Source organism: Rattus rattus, chromosome 2, assembly GCF_011064425.1.
Source record: "Rattus rattus isolate New Zealand chromosome 2, Rrattus_CSIRO_v1, whole genome shotgun sequence".
In the NCBI taxonomy this organism is placed as follows: Eukaryota; Metazoa; Chordata; class Mammalia; order Rodentia; family Muridae; genus Rattus; species Rattus rattus.
In genome coordinates, this window is record NC_046155.1 from 59,876,976 (window position 1) to 59,901,485 (window position 24,510).

At 49.4% G+C, this 24,510-nt stretch overlaps 1 protein-coding gene across 2 annotated transcripts in view; it reads right to left on the minus strand.

The window, feature by feature from the left end:
- The window catches only part of Habp2 (hyaluronan binding protein 2), a 34,041-nt gene extending 17,621 nt beyond the window's left edge, over positions 1-16,420 (minus strand). The window contains exons 1-2 of one of the 2 annotated variants that reach the window (XM_032892269.1): positions 16,326-16,416; positions 5,229-5,265 (exon numbers count right to left, since the gene is read on the minus strand). In XM_032892269.1, the coding sequence (XP_032748160.1) occupies positions 5,229-5,265; positions 16,326-16,394 (106 nt within the window). In that variant the 5' untranslated portion in view covers positions 16,395-16,416. Of the gene's footprint in view, positions 1-5,228; positions 5,266-16,325 lie in introns of both variants that reach the window. The other variant, XM_032892268.1, reaches the window with a different exon arrangement.
- Between the last annotated feature and the right edge of the window lie 8,090 nt (positions 16,421-24,510).

Sequence of the window (24,510 nt, forward strand, 5' to 3'; positions counted from 1 at the left end):
TCTCTTCTCTTGCAGTAGGACTTACCAGTTCATTTTAGCCAGAGATGGTTCACGTCCCACCTCTTGGTTCTTTGCTGACTTTGGGATTGGCTCTAAGGTTGACCCCGAAACCTCATTGTCCTTTCCCCTTCTGCCTTCCCTTCCTTCCTTCCTTTCTTCCTTCCTTCCTTCCTTCCTTCCTTCCTTCCTTCCTTCCTTCCTTCCTTCCTTCCTCCTCCTCCCCTGTTCCTCTTGCCCACTTTCCTGGGCCCCACTGACTCCCGTGGAAATAGTCTGGTCTATTTTGTCACAAGAGTCAACAGCGTGCCCAGATGAATCCCAGACATGGGGAAGCCAGCAAAATGAGATGGCAGACCAACCTCTAGATGGCTGAAAGTGCAAGGAAATCCAGCTAAGATCAGCTAGACCTGGTCTAGACCAGAGAGTGCAGATTAAACTGCACCCAAGGACTTAATACCCAAATACGTGCTATTGATGGACATCTCCAAGGTAGGGTTATAACAACAACAGACACACAGGCTTGATTGACACTGGGTTGCTCATGGCGTTGCGGGTTAAGATACAGGGGCATTCCTCACTAGCCTTGTTAACTGCAGGGTATGAATGTCTTGACTGGAACTTCTTTGTCTCACTTGGGCCTTAACACATCTGTCTGCTTTGTTTCCTCAAATCTTAAAAATGAGGCTGCCTCTGCTCTGTCTTCCCACCGTGCCCAGCATAGAGCCCAGTGTATTGTTGCCATGTGTGACCGATGGAGTCTACCTGCGACCAAACCTCCTTGCCTTCTGATTGGCCCAGCTTGAAGCAGCATGAGCAGGGACCTTAGGAAGGACATAGGTGAGATTCATACTGGAAAAAAAATCCCACGATCTTGTTACTAGTCTATAAAGTTGTCTGATTGTTTTCTTGGTAGAATGGGATTATCATCTGACAGGAAATCTGGTCCAGCTCTGGTAGACTGGAGAAAACGTCTTTGGAGACATAGTTGGTAAAGTGCCTTTCTTGAAAGGAAGGGAACCTGAGTTCAACCTCCAGAATCCACATTTTATAAATCAGGAGTTGGGGTTACAAACTTATAATCCTAGTGCTGGGAAGGTAGAGACAGTGTGATCCCTGGGGCCACTGATAAGCCTACTCAGACCACTGTTGAGTTCCAGACCTGTGAGAGACCCATCTCAGAATCCTCAGAAAGTTGTAGATCAGGTAGCTTGGCATGTGTGGCAATGAATATTACTGTGCCTCAAGCACAGGGGTAGACAAGGGCCAACTCCAGAGGTTGCCCTCTGACCTCCAGCACTGCAATATGTGTGCAATGCCTTCATACATACATGGACGTACATATGTGTAATGTCACATGCACATGTGTGCAGCACATGCAAAGTGAGTTAGTGAGGAGGGAGGGAGGGAGGAGAGAGAGAGAGAGAGAGAGAGAGAGAGAGAGAGAGAGAGAGAGAGAGAGAGAGAGAGAGACTGTCTCAGGAACTGTGCCTGAGGTTGTCCTCTAGAGTCCCACGGACATGCATGCACCCATACAAAGACTGATTTGGGTTTAAACTCAGATCGCTCGAGACTTCCTCTGAACTGCTGAGAACCTTGGGAAGAAAGTGTGACTCTTGGAAGCATTTTACATTATGCATGAAAAAGAAATCCTATGGCCTTGCTCCTTTACCGGAGTCTAGGTAGAAATAACTGTGCAGAGTGTTAGGAGTATTCCGAATTAACACAAATAATTCTAATGGTAGGTTACTGCATATTCAATATTCAACACTTTCTGTGTGTCAGATACTCTCCGAAGCTGTGTAACTGTCAATCTCCTCGGTGAAGGTGATCATTATTTGCATTCTACAGCTCAAAGCACTGAGGCAGAAGGGCATCCACATCCGGGTTCATCTAACTCCAAGTCCTGTGCTCCTCATGAACCTGGCATCTCGTGCGCGGTTCAGGTAAGAAAACCTTTGGCCTTTTGGCTTTCAGACGGTGGCCTGCTCAGGAAGTCTTCAGCTAGCACAGGCCCCTCGTTCCTTTCCAGGATTCCTGTGGTCCGTGGTGAGGGCCTCTTGGAAAGAGCTCTCGGTTGGTGCTGTGGGAACTCCACAGCTGCTCTGCTAAAGGAGTTTGCCAGATGTGTGGAATGGAATGAAAAATCCCTGGAATGTCATCCCGGGTGGCTTCATCCATCACTGTGCCACAGCTGGCTCCTCTGAGGTGCCTCCCCCAAGCCCCAGCCCTGTCGGGCTGCCTGTGACATTTCCAGTCCTTGCTGGCAGGCAGCAGGACAGCTGATGGATGGGCACAGCCTGTGGTGCTGGGCAGAGCCAAGCCGGCTTTGAAGATGCATTTCCGCGGGCCTGCAGGCTCTGTGTCACCTGCTTCGGGGAGATGGGCAGAGCTTGTACTGTTTGATGGTCACCTCCTCTGCTACACACTGGGGACTGGGACCTTCTGCTCCAGCAAGGCCCTTGCCATGTCCTGGCACTGGTAAGACCAACCGAGGAAGCAGGTTGCCTGAGGGCTTGAGAGAGGCGTCTCTTCAGCATGCTGCTGTCTGAGGGGAGCATGGAGCTGATGAATCTCATCAAAGAACAGCCCCACGTGAGGATACGCCTTAAATCTGACGTCCTCAGTCCACAGCCAGAGGCCATCTGGAGATAGGCCCTGGCCAGGGCCAACCGGCTTCCATTGCTCCCTGACTCTCAGACCTTATCTGTATCGCTCTTGTAGGGGCTCAGTCCCACGCTGTTCACTCTTCCCTAAGTTGCTTTCCAACTTAAGTCTTTGTCTTAAATGCCTCTGGTGTTGGGGCGCTCCCTCCTTCTTCCCAAGAGCCCAATCAAAGTTTAGATAGTCCAATGTTAGGAAATTCTGTCTGTCTGTAGGCCAAATGATGCCTTGCTTTGTAATCTAGTCAACTAGAGCTGTATGGACACACTGAATGAACCCACTCTTTTCTTCAATCAGCTCATTGCCTAATTCCAGAACGTCATGTGCAGCATTCTGGAAGACAGTGGTAGAGTGCCTTGTGAAGATTCTTCTTAAATCTTTCTTTTTCCTGTGTGTGTGTGTGTGTGTGTGTGTGTGTGTGTGTGTGTGTGTGTGTGTGATATGGGCATGTGTGTGTCTGTGTGTGTGTGTGTGTGTGTGTGTGTGTGATGTGTGTTGTTTGTGGATGGGTGTGTGTGTGTGTGTGTATGTGTGTGTGTGTGTGTGTGGTGTGTGTGTGTGTGTGTGATATGTGTGGCATGTCTGTGTGTGGTATGTGTGTGTGTGGCCTGTGTGTGTGTGTGTGTGTGTGTGATATGCATGTTATGTCTCTGTGTGGTATGTGTGTGTGCAGTATGTTTGTATGTATGGTATATTTGTGAGTGTGTGTGTTATATGTAGCATGTGTGTGTGTAGTATGTGTGTGTGGTATGTGAGTGAGGTATGTTTGTGTGTGTGTAGTATGTGTGTGTGTGGTACGTGAGTGAGGTATGTTTGTGTGTGGTACATTTGTGTGGCATGTGTGTGTGTGTGTGTGTGTGGTGTGATAGTGTGTTTAGTGTGTGGTGCTTATGTGCATGCAGTTTTGCACGTCTGCGGGCATGTGTATGTATGTATGCACATGGGTGCATGCACATGTGGAAGACAGAGTGATCAAGAATCATCCTGAATTGTTTTCCACTTTGCTTGCTGAGGTAGGGTCTCTCAGTCAAACCCAGAGTTACAGCTAGTCTCACCAGCCGCCTGCCCCAGGGATCCCTGCTCCCACCTTCCAAGGTGAGAATGACAAGGGGACACCCTGTCCATCTAGCATTCTGTGCCTCATGCTTCAAGGTGAGCACTTTACTCACGGAGCCATCTTCCTGGACCATAAGGACACTCTGGACACCTGAAACCGAGGTGCTTTGACACTTCTATGCCTGTGTCTCTCTCCTCGTCACCCCATAGCTTCTACAGCTATGTCTTATGGTCTTTCCACCTCCCTTTACTGATGTCAGAACAGGGTGATCTCGAGGCTGGAGAAACGATGCCCTTCCAGCCTTGGCCTTGGCTCCTCTCTGAACTCTATGAGTGCCAGGAGTCTAAATTGGGGCCTCTGAGCCTTTGCGTCTTTCTGCCTTGCTCTGGGGAAAGATGCAGAGTCCCTCTATGGTCCACGCTCACCTAGACACATGCGTCTATTCTATCCCATGAGCACATGGGGCGCAAGTCTGGGTCATCTGCTCTGAACTGCCGCTGTCTCTCTGCCCATCCAGCACTCTGTCTTGGAGAAGGTTGATGGTGGATCAGGATTTGCACCAAGGAAGCTCGAATCACATCTCTCCAAACACAGGCTGCCTGCTCCGGTCTTTTGATCGTGACCAACCCAGTCCCTTACCTGTGGGAATGTCTGCCTTTGCTCTCTTAGAATAGTGAGGAGTTTCTACCCCAAACCCAGAGCAGGCTGAAGGGTGTTATACTGTTTGGTCCACTGTAGTATGTCACTGGGCAGAAGAAACAGAGAGGGTTCAAGGTGACAGGGTGAGTCTGGGAGAGACAGGGCCTGTGAGGAACCAGCCAGTCCACTGGGCATGTCCGATACTCTACAATCTACCTGGATGCAATCGTTTTGTGGGGCTGTGGTTGTTTGTTTGTTTGTTTGTTTTGGGACAGGGTCTCTCGTAGTCTACCGTCTTCAAACCTGCCATGAAGCTAACGCCGTTCTTGAACTCCCGATCTCCCACCTCCATTTCCCGGGTGTTGGGACTACAGGTGCGTCCACCATGCCTAGTGTTGAATGCAATCCTAACACCAGGCCAATGCCGGACATGGCTTCCACCTCCGGTCTACCTGACTCTCGGTGCTGTGTGCCTTGTTATCAACCTGAGACTTCCTATGGAGTTTCTGGAAACCCTAAGCCCAAGTACAGTAGTGGAGGTGGTGGTCCTCGACGGGCAACAGCCTGTCTGGTGTCTTGGCTTCCCTGTGGGGAATTGCTTGGCCACATTCTTTCTCTCTCCAGTCACGAATGGACAAGGAACCAGTTGCTTCCCTCATCTGGGCCTCGGTTCCTTTCTCTGTAGTTTCTCCCTTAGATGGCAGAGACCGGCAGCTCAAGGCTGTGTGGAGGGCTATACAGCCTTAGTGTTTCTGGGTAAATTCTCAAGGGTTTCCGGGATGCCCTGAAACCAGCGGAGTCCCAAGGCCCTGTAAGTGCTGCTATACTCTGGCCCTCGGCTGGTGGAAGCCTGGGGTGAGGCCACACTCACCTGGGTCTGGAGGTGCAATGAAGGGCATCAGCGAGAGCTGAAAAACAAAAGGGCACAGTGAGTGTGTGACGGGACCACAGGCTCCTTCCTCAGATGCCCTCGGCCAGAAATCACCACTCCCCAGACACGGGCATGCCGGGAGTCTGCTGAGGGAGACTATTGGACGATACGCCCTCTCCCATGCGCACATCTTGACCCTTCCTCTCTGCAGACTCCTGTCCCTCGCACATGCCTGTTGGGACATGGCAGCCCGGGGATCTCCGCAATATTAACTGGGCAGTTGCTCCTGGATCATGAGTGGCATGGCTGCGTTATGTTCCCATGACAACCCCGTTAACAGAGGAGGACACTTAAGACTTATGTTCTAGTCTAAGACATTCTTGGGGTGACCGCCCCTGTAGATTGGGAATGGGCAAATGCTTAAAGCTCTCTAGAGGTTTCCCAGTGTTCCTGGAGTAAAATACAAACACCTGCCCTGACATGCAAACCTCTTCCCATGCTCTTCCCTGCCCCTAGAGAACAGCTGTCACGTCTGGCTTCAGACGGGATCAAGCCTGGCCCCTCCCACCTGAGCCTCTGCACTGATAGTTCCTCAACCAGAAACCCTCTTTCACACTCTTGACCAAGTCTCAGTACAGAGGCCCTGTCAGAACAGCACCTCACCCCCATTCATTTCTTCTGTGTGTGTGTGTGTGTGTGTGTGTGTGCAAGCACACACACATGTGAACACACGTGTGCAGGTGGACATGTGTGAGGACATCCGTGTGCACAGGTATGTATGCACTTGTGTGGACACACATGTAGAAGCCAAAGGCTTGGCTAGACTGGATGGCCAACAGGGTCCAGAGATCATCCCGTCCTCAGCTCCCCAAGGTTGAGACTCCAAGCATACACTACCACAGGCCACATTTGTACATGGATTCTAGGGCTCTAGTGCAGATCTGTGCACTTGCACTGAACTGTCTGTGATAACTCCCCGCTCAGGTCGTGGTTTTCTGTTGCACCTTAGTGGGAACTGGGCAGTTGTCACATTACAGAGAAAGTGAAAGGACACATTGGGATGCAGCACAGTGAGGATGTGGTGTCATTAAATAACATCCTTGGTAGAAATGTGTCCTCGGGGGTGGAGTGGGTCCCCACTCTGCTTTCCAGATCACAGGCCCTCCACAGGACACCTGTCTGGACCCCCTAGATCTCAACACCACTGAGATGACACTGCCCTAAGAGCAAAGGACGAGGGCTGGCTATTCTAGCTCAAGTGCAGGGTGTGACGCCGGGTTAGGGTATTGTTGAGATCACTGGGGGACCTAAATACAGATGCATTAGATAATGTCATGATGTCAGTGTCCCTGCTGAATTTCCCAAGAGTGGATGGGGACATCGCACTTCTGTAGGACAGCGTCTTTAGAGATGGGTTAGGGTGCTGTCTGCCCTCTATTTGGAAATGACAAGGAAACAAACAAAGGATACTCAGGAGAGTGAGTGCAAATGTGGGGGAGACAAAGTGCATGGGGGAGGGGCTCCTAGCATCTTGTCCCCTTTTCCTTAGGTTGGAATAGGAGGAAAGAGACAAAAAGGAAGAAGGGAAATGCTCCCTGGAGTGTGTCTCTGTTTAATTACCTTGCGGTTCTCCACCCCTGTTTTTATAGGGAACGAGATAGGGACATGTATTTCACTGGAGGTGGGGAGGGGTATTCTTAGGCTTAGGGAAATGAGAGTGTTATGAGATGCCAGAAGAAAGGCTGGGGGTCCCTGGAGAGTGATTCCACCTCCGGTACAGCCAGTGGCTGCCCCTTGGATCTGGTTCTCTGCTCAGTCCCATCTCCCCCATAGAACTTGTGGGAGACCCATGGTGTGTGTCCCTCCCTACATAGGAAGATAACACTTCGGTTTTTCAGTTCGAGCTGACTAGGATGGGCAGGCCTCGCTGCTGCCAGCCCTGAGTAGTGGGCAGGGCAGGAGAGACATCTTTTCTGAGCCAGCAGAGAGAAGCCCTATGTCACTTGTGCCAGAGTTTCAAATCTTGGCTACACAGGGAGTCCGAGGGACAGCTGCTGTTGTTCTACTTATAGCCAGCAGGTGGCAGACATGTCCTTTCTAGGCATGGCCGCTGGAGGAATTTAAACTGGAAATAGGCTTCCCAGCAGAACCAGTCTGGCCCCCTTGGAACCCACCTGTCCCCTTCCCCATGACTACACACACACTTGTCCCCTTCCCCATGACTACACCTTCCCCATGACTACACACACACACACACACACACACACACACACACACACACACACACACACACACACACCCTTCCCTCCAGCCCTCAGCTCCTGCAAGGTCTGTGTACTCCTTGCCTGACTCTGCTTCCACTCAGGGAGAGGCTGTGGTGGCAGATGGAGGCACCCTGACACCTGGTTGGTATCCGGGTATCTACATACTAACCCCCCTGAATCAGAAGCAGGCAGAATAGATACCATCTGTCTCCTTCTCCCCACAATTCTATTCTGATCTTCCTCAGGCAGGAAATAATAGGAGAGCCCTTCCTCCTGGGACTGAAGAATCCAAAGATGAGACTCAGTGGAGGAAATGGTGTGTGTGAGGGAATAGCCAAGAAGCAGATGAGAAAACTCTCTGCCGAATCATGAAGAGCTGTCAGTGAGCCAGGGGTGGTGGTAAAATGTTCCATATACACTGTCTTGATTATTCCCCATGGCCCTTCACCATTCCAACGCCGTAATTACCAACCTTCGCCCAAAACATTAACATGGCCTCGGAATATGAGTGTCCTATGTCCATCAGAGTCCTGGTTCCTAGCCACCAGGGAGAGAGATTAGGAGGTCACCGCGTGCCCGCACTGCAGTAGAAGGACGGAGACTGTCCTAGTTTGGTTTCTCTTGCTGTGGTCAATATGACCAAGAGCCACGTGGGAGAAAGGGTTAACTTGTCTCACATGACCCCATTGTTGGCTATCACTGAAGGAACTGGAGGAGTAGAGGCAAAACCCATGGAGGACCGTGCTTGCTGGTCCCCATCACACATTCCGGGTTGGTTGCTGGTTTTTTTTGTTTTGTTTTTTGTTTTGTTTTGTTTTTTACATCTCCCAGAACCATCTTCCCAAGGATGGAACCATCCACAGTAAACTGTTTCCCCACAGCAATCAACAGTCAAGAAAATGCCACGCAGACTTGTCCACGGGGCAATCTGACCAGGGCGGGGGGATTTCTCAGCCGAGGGTCCTTTCTCACAGGTGACTGTAGTTTGTGTCAAGTTGACAGAAATTACCCAGCACAGAGAAGACAGAGGGCTCTTCAATCCCAAAGAAGCAGGTTCGGACCGAGGTGAGAATACCAAAGACCCTGTTATTGGGACACTGCATTAAAGTTCTGTCTAGAAAGGTCTAGGCTTGGGAGGTGGCAGTGGGAACCACAAGGCCACAGTGGCAGCTGGGGAGAGCATGAAAGGGTGTCTCAGCCAGTCCACTGTGGTGAACACATCTCAAGAAACATCTTTGCTAGTCATACGGAGTGTAAATCGCTGCCCATTTCTCCCTTGACCTCCGTTCCTGGTTTCAGTGCGATTTAAACAATACCCACTCACAACTGGCCAGTCTCTCTTAAAGGACTGGGCACGGTCACCTCTCCAGAGTGGAGAGAGAATGGTCAGCCATGGACTTAGAACAACTAGGACTACTCAGCTCTGAAGCCTGGACACATCCCTTCTCTCCGTTATTCTGGTTGTGTGTCCCACGATGGGACAGGTGGCAGGTCTGCCTGTGTTTCCTGAGATCTCCTGTGCGGTTATCTATCCACAGTCGTACCTCATGCTCCTCCCACTGGGGATGGCCGAGCTTCCCGTTCCTCATCTGCAACAACGCTTGCATTCATTACATTTGCATTGTCCTGGCCAAACACCTAGCAAGCAATTTAAAAGAGGGGGGGTTCATTCTTGCTCGAAGTCTGTCAGGGTGGCTGAGGCAGTGTTGTCTCTGTAGGGGCAGAACCTTGCACACGCTTTGAGCAGATCCCAGCAAGAGCAGAGAGTGGATATACTTGGCCAGAACTAGGGCTAGTCTATAATCTTCGATGGTTGCCTCTCATGGTCTGTATCAACCAGGTAGAGCCCATGTCTCAAAGGTTCTGTTTGTAACCTTTCACAAAAATATCACCAACTAGGGGACAAGTGTTCAAAATGAGCCCACAGGTCTGGGGTGCACTTCACATCGGAACCACACTTGTTACTTTCTATTGGAAGAAATGATTGAGATTGGTGGGAAGCCAACCATTTCTTTACCCACAAGCAGTCTCAGTTCTCTGGAATGTTCTCAGTGTTGCCTCAGTTGGTAGGCTCGGCATGGCCGTGCCTTGATGCTTAGGTGGGGAGGGAAGGCTTTTTGTGGGGCGGACACCCCAAAGGAAGGTACTGCAGATGGATTCCTTCTTGGAGACCTGCAGGGAGCCCTTTATAGAGAGGAGCTAGACAGGCTTCAAATGAGGGGAGGAAACTGACACCAGGGAGTGGCTCTTGAGAGATTTGGGAGGACTTTGGGGGCACACATGAGCTTATGGACTCTAGTTCCAACCCTCTGTTTCTAGCTCAGAGGGACTCCAAGAGATTCCCCTGCTACAACTGCCTAGCTGCCTGAGAGCTATGTTTCATGTGACAAGAGCAGGCACAGAAAGGCAGGGAAGACAAGAGAGCATTTCTGGATCTGGATCACTTCGGTTTAAAGTCTCTAGGTTTCACACTGTAGTGCATAGGGACCCTGTGGAGACCTGGGATCTGCAGGATCCCATGGGTGCAGGTGAGGCCAGAAAATGCATTCTTATCCCAGGGGTTGGTGACTCTGACCTTTGCCCTTGTTTTTATTGTGTGTGTGTGTGTGTGTGTGTGTGTGTGTGTGTGTGTGTGTGTGTGTGTGTGTGTGTGTGTGTGTGTGTATGTGTACATGCATGTGGAGGGCACAAGCTGATGTCAGGTGTCTCCTGAATTATAGTCAGTTCTCTATAGCCCAGGAAACCGAGGGTTCATCCTTTTCCTGTACAGCTGTTGATTGGCGTCTTACCTCCGTTTCCTCAGTTATAAAGACTTCCTGGTTGGGGAAATGGTTTAGTCAGTAATGTGTTTGTCATGAGAGCGTAAAGACATGGACTCAATTCCCAAGAACCCACGTGGAAAGCTAGGCATGGTGGTAGCCTGTGCCTGTGGTCCCTCTAGCAAGGAATGGAGACAGCAGGATCCTTAGAGCTTGCCGGCCAGCCATCTTAGCTGAGCAGGTGAGCCCTAGACTCAGAGAGAGACCCTATCTCACGGAATAAGGAGGGAGCTTGGTATGGTAGCACAGGTCTTTAATTTTGGCAATTGGGAAGCAGAAGCAGATAGAGCTCTCTGGTTTCTAGGTTCCCTAGGGTTACATAGTGAGAAAAAAAAGAAACAGATGAAGAGTGACAGAGGAGGTATCTGACACCAACTTCTGGCCTCCATGTGCATGTACACTCATGCACATACACATGCATGTACACTTGTACACACATGCATATACACTCTAGTGCACATGCATGCATACATACTCAAGTACACATGCATGCAGTACATTTGTGTACACATGCATGCGTGTACACTCACATACACACATGCATGTACACTCATGTACACGCATGTATATACACTTGTGCACACATGCATGTACACTCATGTGCACATGCACATACACCCATGCACACATGCCTGCATGTGCCCTCACATACACACATGCATGTACACACACCCAGGCATGCATGTACATCCAAGTACACACACATGCATGTATACTCACATACACACTCAGGTACACACATGCATGTACATGTGCATGCATGTACATTCACACACACAGGCATGTACACACATGTATGCATGTACACACATATACATACACACAGGAAAGTAATAAAATAAATCTTAAAAAATAAAGTAGGCAAAGGTAAGTCTGTTTAACAAATGTATTAAGACATTAGCGTAGGCTGTGGCCGAATGTCTGAAGCAGATTCAGCCATGTCTGAAGTTTAATTACTTGGTTGTCTGGCATGACTGATTCTTCTGAAGGGAAGCTTCCTGGGCTGAAGAGAGGCTACCAGGAGGAACCAACTTCACCTCTTAGTGGAAGCCGGAATTAAGGTGGCAGTCTAGCCTGACACCTCTGGATCCACATCAAACAGACCTGTCATCCTTAGGGTAGAGCCTGTTGTGACCACCCACCGATGTCAGCTTCCATACACATCTTGAAACTGGCTTTGGGTAGATGTGTTTCAGTCCAGTTCTCTGACCTGCCGTGGGCGCCATCTTGGACAGGTTACCTTGTCTCTGTAGCTTCTTCATTTACGAAATTGACCATGGCCCCACCTCATGGGCTTGTCAGGAAGTTCAAACCACAAGAAGTGTGTGGTAAAAGCCAGTAAATGTTGGTGGCACTGTTACGAGATATCAGTGTCAACAAGTTTATATTATTGCTGCTACTTTCAAATTACTCAGTGTGCAGTGTGGGAGGGGTGGGCCCAGGAGAGCCCTCTCAGCACTGAGTCCTCCAGGACCTCCTTTGTTGGGTCGATCACAGGAAGTCACACAGCCCCTCCCTCGCTGCTTTTCCCTGGGATCTTTGCCAAACCCTAAGCCGGGAAACTTTGTTATATTAATTATGAAGAGAAAACATGTTTTATTTAAAAATCCCGGCTGCTGGGTTTTCTGCCATGCTGTTTCTCTGTGACAGCAGAATTCCTTTTGCATCTGGGAAACCCTAATGCATTTAGAATATAAATATATCCGTGCTTACACACACATGTGACTCCAGCGACCTGATTTCCCTAAATACCAGTGTACACTGCAAAGCCAACGAGATGGACTCCTGCTTGCAATCAAGTTCTTGTCTTTTTGGGATTTTTTTCCCCCCTTGAATTTACGAGAAGTTTTGGGGGGATTCAATCTCTCCCCTTTCCAGAAATCTTTGCCTGGATTGGAGAAGAGGGGACCCCCAGGTATGAAAAATCTGCATTCCATGGAGTTGGGGTTTTACCCCCAAAGGGGCTTGCTTACAGGTCCTACCCTGGAGCCCATGTGGATTTGAGTGCTGAGACTGGGGACTGGCTCATTCCAAAATGACATTACTACTTCACCATCTATGATGTGTTTGAGCAAGAACCATCTAAGTCTACCTCTGCGTGCTGGTCTCTCCTTCATCCCCTCTCTCCCCTCTTCCCCCTTTCCATCACCAATAAAGTGATGAGGGAAACAGAGGTGGTCCATAGGCATCGCCTCAGTGGTGCAGTGTGGACAGCAACGTGTGCTCGCTGTTACCAGAATATGCAACTTTTCTGAGACCTTGGGAATCAATATCTCTATTTGAGACGTTCCGCTTCTTAAACGCTGCCTGGCAACTCAAAGACAAAGAAAATGTACTGTGCTGTCTGACCTTCTTGACAACAAACAAGCAAAACTAGGCTGTGAGCAGAAGCGTGCACTCCAAGCTCCCAACGTGCACTCTCTCGTCTACACAGGCCATTTCTGTGGTTCCGCGCCTAGGAGGACTCCAGAAGTCAAACAGTACGGATTTGTAAGCAAACTGAGCATTTTGCCCACACGTCCCTTTTGTGCGGTAATGGAGAAACCAGCATCTTCATGGAAGCAGGACAGGGCTTACACGTATTGCTCTCTTGTTCTGACCCCTAGAGAGGTAGAATTTCATTGTGGTCAAGCCCAGTGTACTGCCCTCCCCCGCCCCAACGTTCTAAGAATCACTGTTGAAGAGATTTCTAAGACAGTGCCTGGCTTTTGGACAGCTGGGTGGTCTTCCTGTAAGGATGGGGGTCAGACAGACTCTGTCTTAGGTCTGGCACAAGAGAGTCCAGCAGCTCTGCTCTGGTCCTGTTTCTCCTCTGGAGACCAGGAATAATGTCACACAGCCATGCTGGGGATAGACCCTGAAAATGATTTGTAAACTAAGAAACACAAGGCAGTCCAGAGCAGGCATGGAGGATGCCTGGAGCTCACCGCCATGGAATCTGAGAATTAATTTCTAAATAAAGTCTCAGGCTGGGGTCAGGGAGATGCTTAGCAGGGAAAGGGGTTTGGTACCAAGTCTGACGATTTGAATTCAATCCCCGGATATCATAGGTAGAAGGAGATACCTGATCCTCACAGGTTGTTCTTCTGTCTACACACACACACACACACACACACACACACACACACACACACACACGTACGCCCATACACATGCACACACATATGCACATACACATGTGCACACACACATAAACAACATACACATACACACATGTAAACAACATACACACACATACACATACAATACACATATACACACATATGAACAACACAAGTATATATACACACAATTCTCACACTTAAGCAACACACACATATACACACACATACACACACATAACAACACACATACATACACACATATACACACACATACACACACATACACACACACATACACACACATGCAGAATGAAGATGATTATGATAAATGCGTTCTAAGAAGAGCCTCTGATGCACGTGACCCTAAGAACAATTAGCATGACGCCTACAGCATCACTGATGCTAAGACTCCCTTCTTCCAGCTTCAGAGGCACATGGAGCCCATTACTCCTTACCCTGCAAATGACCTTGTGTCTCTAGCAAGGTGGCTCCTGATACCACAAGCACCAAGAATCTTGCACTTAGGGACTCAGGCCTGTCCCCTAAAGGTTTAAAGCCTAACAGTGTCATTTCCCAGCTATGGGGATTGGGGCCATGTTATCCAGGTCTGTATGTGTAAAATGTGAATGGTCACAGTGCCTATGGCTTCGGGCTCATTTGGCAGTGAGCCAAGCCAGAGCAAACTTAGGGGCTAGCATTGGGGACTGGCTCTACCACGTGCTATCCATCATCATCACCATCATCACCATCATCACCACCACCATCACCATCATCATCATCATCATCATCATCACCATCACCATCATCATCACCATCATCATCATCATCGTCGTATTATTATTGATACGGATCTGGCTGCATAGGACAAGCTGGCCCATGTAGCTCTCTCTATAGTCAAGAGCAGCCTGGAATTCATAGTCCTCCTGCGCAGCTCCACCTCTTGAGAGCTGAGAGACAACTGGTTATTATTTTTAGCTATGTGTGTAGCAGAGGCCACTCAACCCTTCAGGCTATGTGGCTTTGTCCCGGATGAAACCCGATACTCTTCCAACTTGGCTACTTTGCCCCAGATGCAGTGCGCCAGCCGGTGAAACATGAAAAGACTTCTCAACCACCTGCTTGGCACACATCTGGGTAAGCAAACATGTGAAAACTGGGAGTCCTCTCTTTGGAATGGACTAAGTGCACTGCCCACAGGCTAGCCCTCATATGTTTTCTTTTATGCATTATTGACTTACAGTTTCATTGATAACCAGAACATTTCCCTGGATCTTACAAAAATCAAAAAACAAAAACCAAAACAACAACAAAAATAAACAGTGGGTGGGAAGGTTAGGTTGGGGGCTGGGACGATAGTATCCTTTTGCAAACATGAAACATTGTGTCAACCCTTCCTGCCTACGAACTTTAGGCTCAGTTGTTTTCCACGGTGTTCTCTCTGGGCCTCTGATAATTTCCACCGCCTCTTTGTCCATGTGGGATAGCTGCTCTTTCCTAGGCCCAGGTTCCCACCAAGGAATGACAAGATCAGATCACGGGGCTTGATAGCTCTCTATAATTGCAGCCACCACCCCACGGTTTGGGAAGACAACCCTTTTCTCCAGCAAATCACTTGGCCACTGAACCTGGGACTCTGGAAGGCGGCTGAGCTGGGTGTACTGGCTGACAGGTGAGGTGTAACCATTTCTCTGATGGACATGCTAGTAAGCGGGGCTGTAACTCAATTCCATTCCCTCGGGAAATACCTCAAAGGGAAATCCAATCCAAAAGTGCTTAACCGGCTACAAGAAGTTTTCAATGACTCCCACCCTCCCCAGCTCTCTTCCTCATCTCTTCATCAAGCAGGCTACGCTCTGAGGTTTTATACAGAAGTTACTCTCATTCTGGGCCCTTTCTCTGTGAACTGACTCTAGGGTGTGGATGGCTCCCCGTAAAGAGTTTGCCTACCCACACGATAAAGACCTTGGGTTTGATCAGCAGCAGCAACACCAAGGAAAACAAAAGCAGAAAGAAGGAGCCAAGGTTTACTGGAAGCCGCCATGTCTGTTCCCTTTTGTTGTCATGACCAAATGAGAGCAGTTGGTTTCTGGCGATTCCTTGGAGGCTCGGGGCACATTATTACAGCTGTGTATGCTGCGGTTGTGCTGTGACAAACTCAAGACTGTTCCTGGACCCAAGGCTCAACACTGAAGCCTCAGTCTATAGCCAGCATGAAAACCCCAGGAAACTACTCGCTGCTTAGATGGGCCAGCATCTCCACCTCATTCAACCCAGAGGTCTCAGTCCCCTGGTCAAAGCCTCCTTACAACATTTCCCTTTCTGTCTCCCACAAGCTCCCTTGGACCCTGACTAATTGACCTTCCCTGTCTCATCTACTGTGGGCATGGGGAAAAGAAGAGTAAGTGTTAACCACAAGGCTTCTCCACACATGAAGGCAGCTGAGTAAATCCTTTGCTGGGCTCCTTTCAGCCACCAGGGTATCCACCTTGTCCCGCCGAGGCCAAAGCTCAGGAGTTCTTGTCTTAGTGTCAGTCCCAGATGGCTAGATAATCTGACGTGTGAACTAAGGCTGGTACCCTAATCTATTCTCCTAGGGACAGAGTATGCAGCTTTCCACGACTTCTCAGAGGATTTCATCCATGCTACCGAGTAGTTGGACGCCCTAGTCACCTCTGTGGGAACGACTTCACGGAGGCTCTGCCACAAGAGCTCATGTCACCACGCACATGTCATTACGAGACGGACTGCCCAGACGTTCCGTGATACAGCCTGTGTAGCTCCTGTGGTCAGGACACAGGCAACTTGTCCTTTCCCAATTTAAGATTGTCCTTGCTTCTAACCCAGATGGTCTGATTTCTGCTAAAAACCCCCAGAGCCTCTCAATCATAGAGAGGTGAGGCGACCGCTTACCCCGATGGCTGAGTTCCCCACCAGGGCGATTAGCAGCAGGACGCGGAACACCAACATCACGACAGACATCTATGCGGTGGAAGGCGTCTCCGCTTGATCCCTCTACAGTTTCTCTTCTTGCCTATCCCTTTTTGGGGGTGGGGGGGGGGGGGGATGTCAGTCCCTGGGGATTCGGAACAAATGGAGAGAATGCAAATTATTAACTAGGCATCAAATACTGTTTAATGTTTCGCGAACCCACTATCTTCATTAAACAAACGGGCAACGTGGGGGTTGGGCAGAGTCAAGGGGTGCCTTGTCTGCCACAGGGGAAAAAAAAGTCTCCAAAGATAGCGGCCAAAATAAAGAGCCCCGTGGCTTGCGGGTGCAGGTAGGAGCTAGGGGATGCTCAGTGCTGTAGGTCTGGATGCACGGGCGACGTCTTAGCCACAGGATAAAGGACTCCAGATCGAGCAAGGACCTCTGCCACCCCTGGGGTTACTGCTAGATTTCTGATCTTCAAGTCTCAACCAGAACTAAGGCATGGACGGACCCCTAATAACGTCACACTTTATATTCATGAAAGATAAACTAAAGAATACCAAACTGTTATTGACAAACATTGATTCTGGGCCCTTTGAAGTGCTGCCCACGACAGCTTGTTGGCTTCAAAAGTTTTCTTTTTAAATCTCATTACATAAGGCTTTTACTTGTAATTATCCCCCCCCCCTTTCGTTGGAGATTTTCTTTGGGGATGGCAACCGTGGTGCTCAGTTTTGGGGACCATTGTTCTCAGTGTTCCTCACCTAGCAGCACAGGTTGCAGGCAGGCTACAGAAGCAGCGATAGCCTGGGAAGGATGGGTTCTTGTGGACTCAATCGATCTCCGCTAGAGCGGAGCCCACACTGTCTGAGCACAATAATCTATGTATAGGCTCCAGGAATCCTCCAGCCTGATTCTTCAATGTAGGCTTGAAACGGTGCCAAATGACTCACGGCTGACGCTCACTTCTCGCGCCCGCCATCCCACAGGGCACTCATGTCGCTCAGCCAGAGGCTGCTCCTCCCTCTAGAAGCTGGTGAACCCCACAGGCCCTGTCCAGTGCTGGGGCCTGAAGTCAAAGTCACTCACTAGGTGGGTTTTGCGCTGCAAACTTCACAAGGCCACCATGAGGACAACTTCTCCTACCTCGTCAATCTCCCGTCTCTCTCCGTCCCCTTAGATGGAATGTTCCTGAGGCTGAGGGAGATGACCGGTGAGCTCCCAAGGCGGATGGTCACTCGGTAGATTTATGTGGGGGGCACGAGCAAGCTGGACTTGTTTTTCTAGCAATTTTCCCACTTTTTAAAAATAACTACAGGTCTCCAATACATTGTCTCTTGAGTCCCCAGGGTTTTATTGTCACGATAAGGTGAACTGGACACATTTCTACACTACACTTCCTAGAGAGAATTCTCTGTAAGACAGGGTTCTTAGTTAATCTGGGCTTGGCTGGGGAGTTGAAACAGAGCCCCGATCTTCTCCCTCAGTGTCCTCTGGTGGAGGTCCCAGGTGTCCCCACTGGTCTGTGTTCTGGGCACTCTGGCTGTCAGGTTCGCATGTGTTGGGTTGCACACCCCGAATGGAGCCCTGTCCTGAGCCACAAGCTTGGGAAGCTGGTTTCCACAAAGCCACTCTTTCCACCCTCGGGAAAGACACACTCACAGAGTCCTGGCCAGGACGGGTCCTCTCTGATGTGCCCGGGGCTCTTGTTAACGGAAGCCACATGTGGTGACTGAATGGACATGACTCATGTTTGCTCCTTGTCTTCAAAGCGACAGTCTTCTTCCTGCTAAGCCTTCCGTGTGGAGAGACAGCAGCCCGGGAGAGGAGATGGCAGCCTGGGACAGACAGACAGCAGCCTGGGACAGACAGACAGCAACCTGGGAGAGGTGGCAGCCTGGGACAGACAAAAACAGCAGCCTGGGACAGACAGCAGCTTGGGAGAGACAGATAGCCTAGGACAGATACACAGTGGCCCTGGACAGACAGTCAGCAGCCTGGGAGAGACAGAGACAGATGGCAGCCTGGGAGAGACAACAGCTCGAGGGAGACAGACAGCAGTCTAGGAAAAATGGCAGCCTAGAATCAGAACAGGCCTCCTGGCCACACCTACCCTCTAACTTAGGGCCAACCATCTACTTTCTCAGAGCTTCACTTTCCCCACCTGTAGAATGGAAACCGTTTCCTCTCCATGGCATTACTGAGAGGTGTGCAGGAGAGGCCAGGCCAAGGACTGCGTGCTTGGTGAGGGGACTAGCAAGACAGAAGAGCTCTGCAGGACATGTTGCCTGTGACATTGAGACATCCCAGTGGGGCGGCCACCTCTTGGGGGAGGCCTGTCTTCTTAACTGGCCTCTCGGGAGGAAGGTGAAAAAAATTCCAAACAGTCCAGACAGTATAAATATTTCAGGTTGTTTCTGGCCACAGAGTTTCTAGAGCAGCTTCTCAGTTCTGCCACGAAGGCAGCCACGGGCCAGGTCAATGTCAAAAGCATGGTTATGTTCCAGAGTAAATGTAGAAGGAGCAGGGCCACACTTTCTCAGTGCTGCTATAGAAGGAGACACACACAGATCACACACAGTACTCCAGACAAGAGGGGAAGGGCCCTGGACTGATGTCACATGGTCTTCCTCAGAAAGCTAACCCAGAAGGCAGGTACCCTGGTTTCACTAGGGCTGAGCAGGGTTGGCCTTTGTGGGGTGAAGGATGAGAGCTCGCTGAGCCACTCAGGCTGCAAGCATTTACCAAGCACCTACCTTATGGGCAGTGATCTAGGGGATAAGGGGGAGAGTTACCATCTTATAGAGACTCTCACCCACTGACTGGTCTCAGGGTCTTCATGTCATCCCGGTAAGGACTCAGGTGTGGGGCAGAATTCTTCTCATTAACCTCATGACCCCTTTGTGTGTATAGCGTCCAGTCCCCTCCATTATCTTCCAGGAGCCCCCTTCTGGGAAGGGCAGGGGTTACTAACTTTTCTCTGCTCAAGGATCCTAGCCAGTCCATGTTTTCAGATGTGTTACATTCTGTGTGATGCTGGGGACTACCCAGAGCAGAGAAGAAAGACATCAATGTTTATTGGACAGCTTTTTTTTTCTCTCCAGGGACATTTACAAGCTCATGGGAGTCTGTCTTACTCCCGTGCAAGGGTATTTTGGCCAATTTTTCAGTTAGGTGGGACCCAGAGAGGCTAAGCGATTTGCTAAGGGTCGAACGGTGTGAGACAAGACCAGGATTCCAAGCCTTCTGTTTGCAGGAGACTCCTAGTCTTTGGGTACAGCACAGACTCTTGGGCATTCGGGTGTGTTCTCCATGAGCAAAGGTTACCTGTTTCCTATTCAGCAGCCATCTTTCCCTCTCACTGTTGCTTGTTGGGGTGGCCAGTCCCCAGGGTTAGTCTAAGAAGCATGTCTTGGTGGCAATAGCACCGCTAGGGTCTCAGGCTGGGACTCCTGGGAGACAGAGATGCTGAGATTTGGGCGTGGAGGCTTGTCGGGGTGGTGCTTGTAGGATACTGGGGCAGTGGGGGAGTCAGGTGAACAGAGGGAGGAGTTGGGTTGCACTAGTCCCAGCAGGGGTTTATTCTCTGGAAAGTTCTGGAGCCCTGGTACCCCTCAGAATTGTCCGACTGTGAACTGAGGAGCCAGGGCCTCTGCCTGACACACAAACACACAAATTAGAATTACCTGAGAGGAGGGAGGCTACCTGAGAGAATGCCTTCATAAGATCCAGCTGTAGGGCATTTCCTTAATTAGTGATTGATGGGGGAGGGTGCAGCCCACGGTGGATGATGCCACCCTTGGGCTGGTGGTCCTGGATTCTGTAAGAAAGCAGGCTGAGCAAGCCACGGGGAGCAAGCCAGTAAGCAGCACCCATCCATAGCCTCTGCTTCAGCTCCTGTCTCTCACCCTGTTTGAATTCTTGTACTGACTTCCTTCAACGAAGGACTGCAATGTGGAAGTGAGAGCCAAATAAACCCGTTCCTTGCCAACCTGCTTTTGGTCACAGTTTCATCACAGCAGTAGAAATCCTAAGATAGAAGTTGATGCTAGCTTGGTGGGGGTACTGCTGTGACAAGCCTGATCACGTTTTGGGGAGGATTGTGGATGGCTTTGGGACTTTGGACTAGAAAAGCCACTGAGTTGTTAAGAGCTCAGTGATGTTTTGTGGGAGCTTGGAAGGTAAGAATGTTGAGAGCAGTGCCCAGATGGAGGCCTGGCTTGTGCAAAGGCTTTTATCAGAGAGACGTTTGCTATTTTGAATCAAGAGTCTTTCGATTTGCTCAGCTGGAGCTGAAGAGTCAGCTGTAATTAACAAGAGACCAGCAACGCTGAAGTGAACATTTTCATTACTGGGACAATTGACGCCAGTCAGCTGGACCTAAGAAATCAGAGGTGATGGAGAAGAGGCCAGCACCACGGAGGTGAAATCTTCTGGGAAGTGTTTCCTCAGGGTCAGCACACCGAAGCCGCGTTCTGGAAGCAGCTGAGGTTGTACCTTGTGCTGGTTTTGAGGCATAAAAGGGGTCATGGACAGCAGCTGAGGTTTGGAACTGTGAGAGTCCAGGAAAGGCCATTAGTGAAGGTGTAGCCTTCGTGGCAGTTGAAGGCCCGGGACTGAAGGGGTCATGCAAAGAAGTTGAGGCTTGGCACCAGGAAGAGAATGTATGAGAGGCTATTGGCGAAAATGCAGCCCAGCTGCAGCAGAAGACCCCAGGGTTTTGGAGATGTCAGTGCCATGGTCTGGCCACCAATAAGAGCCAGCAGGAGCCTAGAAGACAAGCTGTGTGTGCTGCAGAGGGAAAGCCGGAGAAGTGACTGAGTTCCTTGGAGGAGCCCAGAAGATTGTGAGTGAATCCCAGGTGATTGGACATGGAGTTCTTTACACTGTTGGAGTTTGGATTTGCTGTGGCTGTGACCTGATCCTTCTCTCTTGAGGAAGGTATTTAATATAATTTTGATTTCTATAGAAGCCCACACCTGGAAGACTTTGAACCTGTAAGAGAGATTTTACATTTTTAGAGAGAATGGATAGTTTAAAGAGACTGAAAACACGATGTGTTTGCATTAGTAAAGAATGTCGTACTTGTAAAGTTATTTGCGTTTTTATTGTGAGATCTTGAGCATGAATGAGAAAGGAAAGGTTGACTCACAGTGATCTGTGTTCGTGTGTCAAGTTGACGAGGGTTCAGTTGTGCTGGCCAGTCTTGCGTCAACTTGATGCACACTAGAGTTATCTGAAAGGAGGGAACATGAAGTGAGAAAAACGCCTCCAGAAGAGCCATCTGGAAGGCACTTTCTTAATTAGTGATTGACCGGGGAGGGCCTAGCCCATTATGAATGGCTGTGCCTCTGGGCTGGTGGCTCTGGGTTCTATAAGAAAGCAGGTTGGGTAAGTTATAGGGAGCAAGGCACTAAGCAGCACCCTTCCATGGCCTCTGCATCAGCGTCTGTCTCCAGGTCCCTGACATCTTTGAGTTCTTGCCCTAGTTTCCTTCAATGCCGTGCTACAATGTGAAAGTGTGAACCAAATAAACCCTTTCCTCCCCAATCTGTTTTTGGTCACAGTGTTTCATCACAGCGACAGAAACCCAAACTAGGATAGTTGACGTTTAAATAAACATCCCCGGTCTCTGTATGGTCGAGTCAGAGATGGCTGAGGTCACAGGCATGGTCAGGTAGATTCATGGGCAGATGACAGATGTTCAGTAGATTAACCAGTACCCAAGAGAAAGCCAGGAATACTTGTTCAATATTGCCTTCAGTATGGCTGAGTCCCGATGGAGAAGGAGTGGAGAAGGAGACATCTGTCACAGTTTACACCCTACAGAAACAATGTTTCTAGGAGAGAAGTGGTTCTCTGCCCCCACGGACAATTCCTGGTTAATCCTGATTGTTAGGAAAAGTCATGATCTGACAGGTGCAGACCTTAGTTGGATGTACAAGATGGGAAAGCTCAAAGACACCGAAAGCCCTGAATTCCTGGTGGTGCTTTGGCATGGCCAGAGGATGTGTACCCTGCCGTGGAGCTGAACCAGGAGGCTGATAGATCCATGACAGCTACCCTTTTCTCCAAGACAAGTTTTGAACTCCCAGCACATGATGGTGCTTAGGCAGTACCAGTAAAAGGTTGGAAGGAGTGTCTTGGCTCTCCCAAGCTGGTCATCTTCAGGAGTACCAGCATATGTCGGCTTTAAATGCTTGAACTGTGTGTGAACAAGCCCCACATTCCTCCAAGGCCCTGCTTGATCTGGCTTCTGCCGACTCCACCAGCCGTGCTTTGCACTCTGTCACTTAATTAATTATGCTCTCCTTCTTGTCATATCGTTACCATTCCACTTAGGGCTTGCCGTGAAGCAACCATTGATACATATCTGTTGGATAGATAGGTGAGGGGTGGGAGATAAACAGATAGGTTATTTGGTAGAGAAATGGCCAGATGGTGAACAAATGAATGGGTGGGGGTAACTAAGAGGATGTATAAACGGGTGGGTGGATGAAGGGATAAAGTCATGGATAGACAGAGGGATAGATGGATGGGTAGATGAAAAGGTGATAGGCCGGTGAATGGGTGGGGCTTGTGGCTGGCTGGATAAATGGACAAATATATAGTTAGATGAGTAAATATGTGAATGGATGTATATATGGATAGATGTATGAATGAGGGATGGATAAGTGGATAGATGGAAGGTTAACGATGAACAAATGTATACAGGATGGATGGATGGATGGGTGGGTGGATGGATGAGTGGATGGATGGGGCAGCCATGCCTGATCAGAAGACAGCCGCCATCTTTTGGCCAAGGTTCATGAGCTCCAAACTGTGGCATGCTGCCCTTTGTCACATAGACTGTAGCTTGATGTCACTGGTAGTTCTGACTTCTACACACCACGGGCCTTGGAGAGAGACGGGAGCCCTGGTGTAGCCCAATCCAATGTGACATACACATTGTAGCTCCCTCCCCAGTACTTGACTGACCTGTTCACATTCCTGCCATTTCTTTAGAATTTCAGTGGGACTTCAATCTCCCCCCTCACGCTTCCAATTTCCTCTGTTCACATGGTGTCTAAGGCAGGGAGCATGCGTCCCCCCCTGGTGGCTCCCATCCCGTCAATCAATTCTGTGGAAACACAGCCTGCCTGCTTGGATCTGCTGTCTCACAAAGAGCCGTCACTTGGGCTGTGTGATGCTTCTGGTTCTCAGTGCCATCTTTGATTTATCAAACAATTTTTCCAGTTAAATCCTGCATTCGTTTAGCACCTGGAAAATCCTCTCCCTCCCATGAAATAGAAAAAAACCTCAAAGAGAGAGGGATCTAGAGATTTGGATGTGGAGACTTCCTGTTTTTCTGAATGCCGTGTGCCCAGATTTTCAAAGCCTCTTCACTTGGAAGGAAGAGGGACCTTGGAGTCCCTCTCCAAAATGAATTTCTAGACATTTTCTGGCATTGCTGGCTTCCCAGATCCCATCTGTATGCTGGCTATGTGCTGTGCAAGCAACAGTTTGGGTCGGCATTAGATAGCCAACTTAAAAAAACAAAAGCCACTGACTCGCTGAGTTACTTTGTAGCTGTTTAATCTTCCCGAGTCTGTCTTAAATAAGTTTTGTGCTCAAATGTGCACGGTGATGTGAGCAGCAGTTCCTGAAACACAGCAGATACTTAATTTGTATTAATTTGCCCTTTTCTTTCTACTTAAATTTTCATTTTCCCTTATGGGACTGGGGACTGATTGAATCTGAGACCTTGCTTGGTTTATATAAGAGCCTTGCCACTGTGCAATACCCCAGCTCTCTTTTTAACCTTTGTTTAGAGACAAGTGTCTCACCAAGTTGCCAAGGCTGGCCCCAAACTCCCCTTGTAGCCTTGGTTTTGAGCCCATGATCCTCTTGACTCAACTTCCCAAGTCCTGAGATTATACGTGGACCACCATGCCTGGCTTGTCTGTAATTTCTCATGGAAAATGTGCATTGTTCTCCAAGTGGGCACAGCAGCCAATGGGAATTTAACAGAACCGAGTCAGGCAGGGTGGAGACAGCAACCGGCACTCAGGCAGGTGCCGTCCAGTTGTGTGATGCCTCTCATGGAACACACATTTCTCCAGTCATTTAAGAGGTCACTGTGGGCCTGGTAGCATTTCGTTCTAAGGAACACCAGAAAACATCT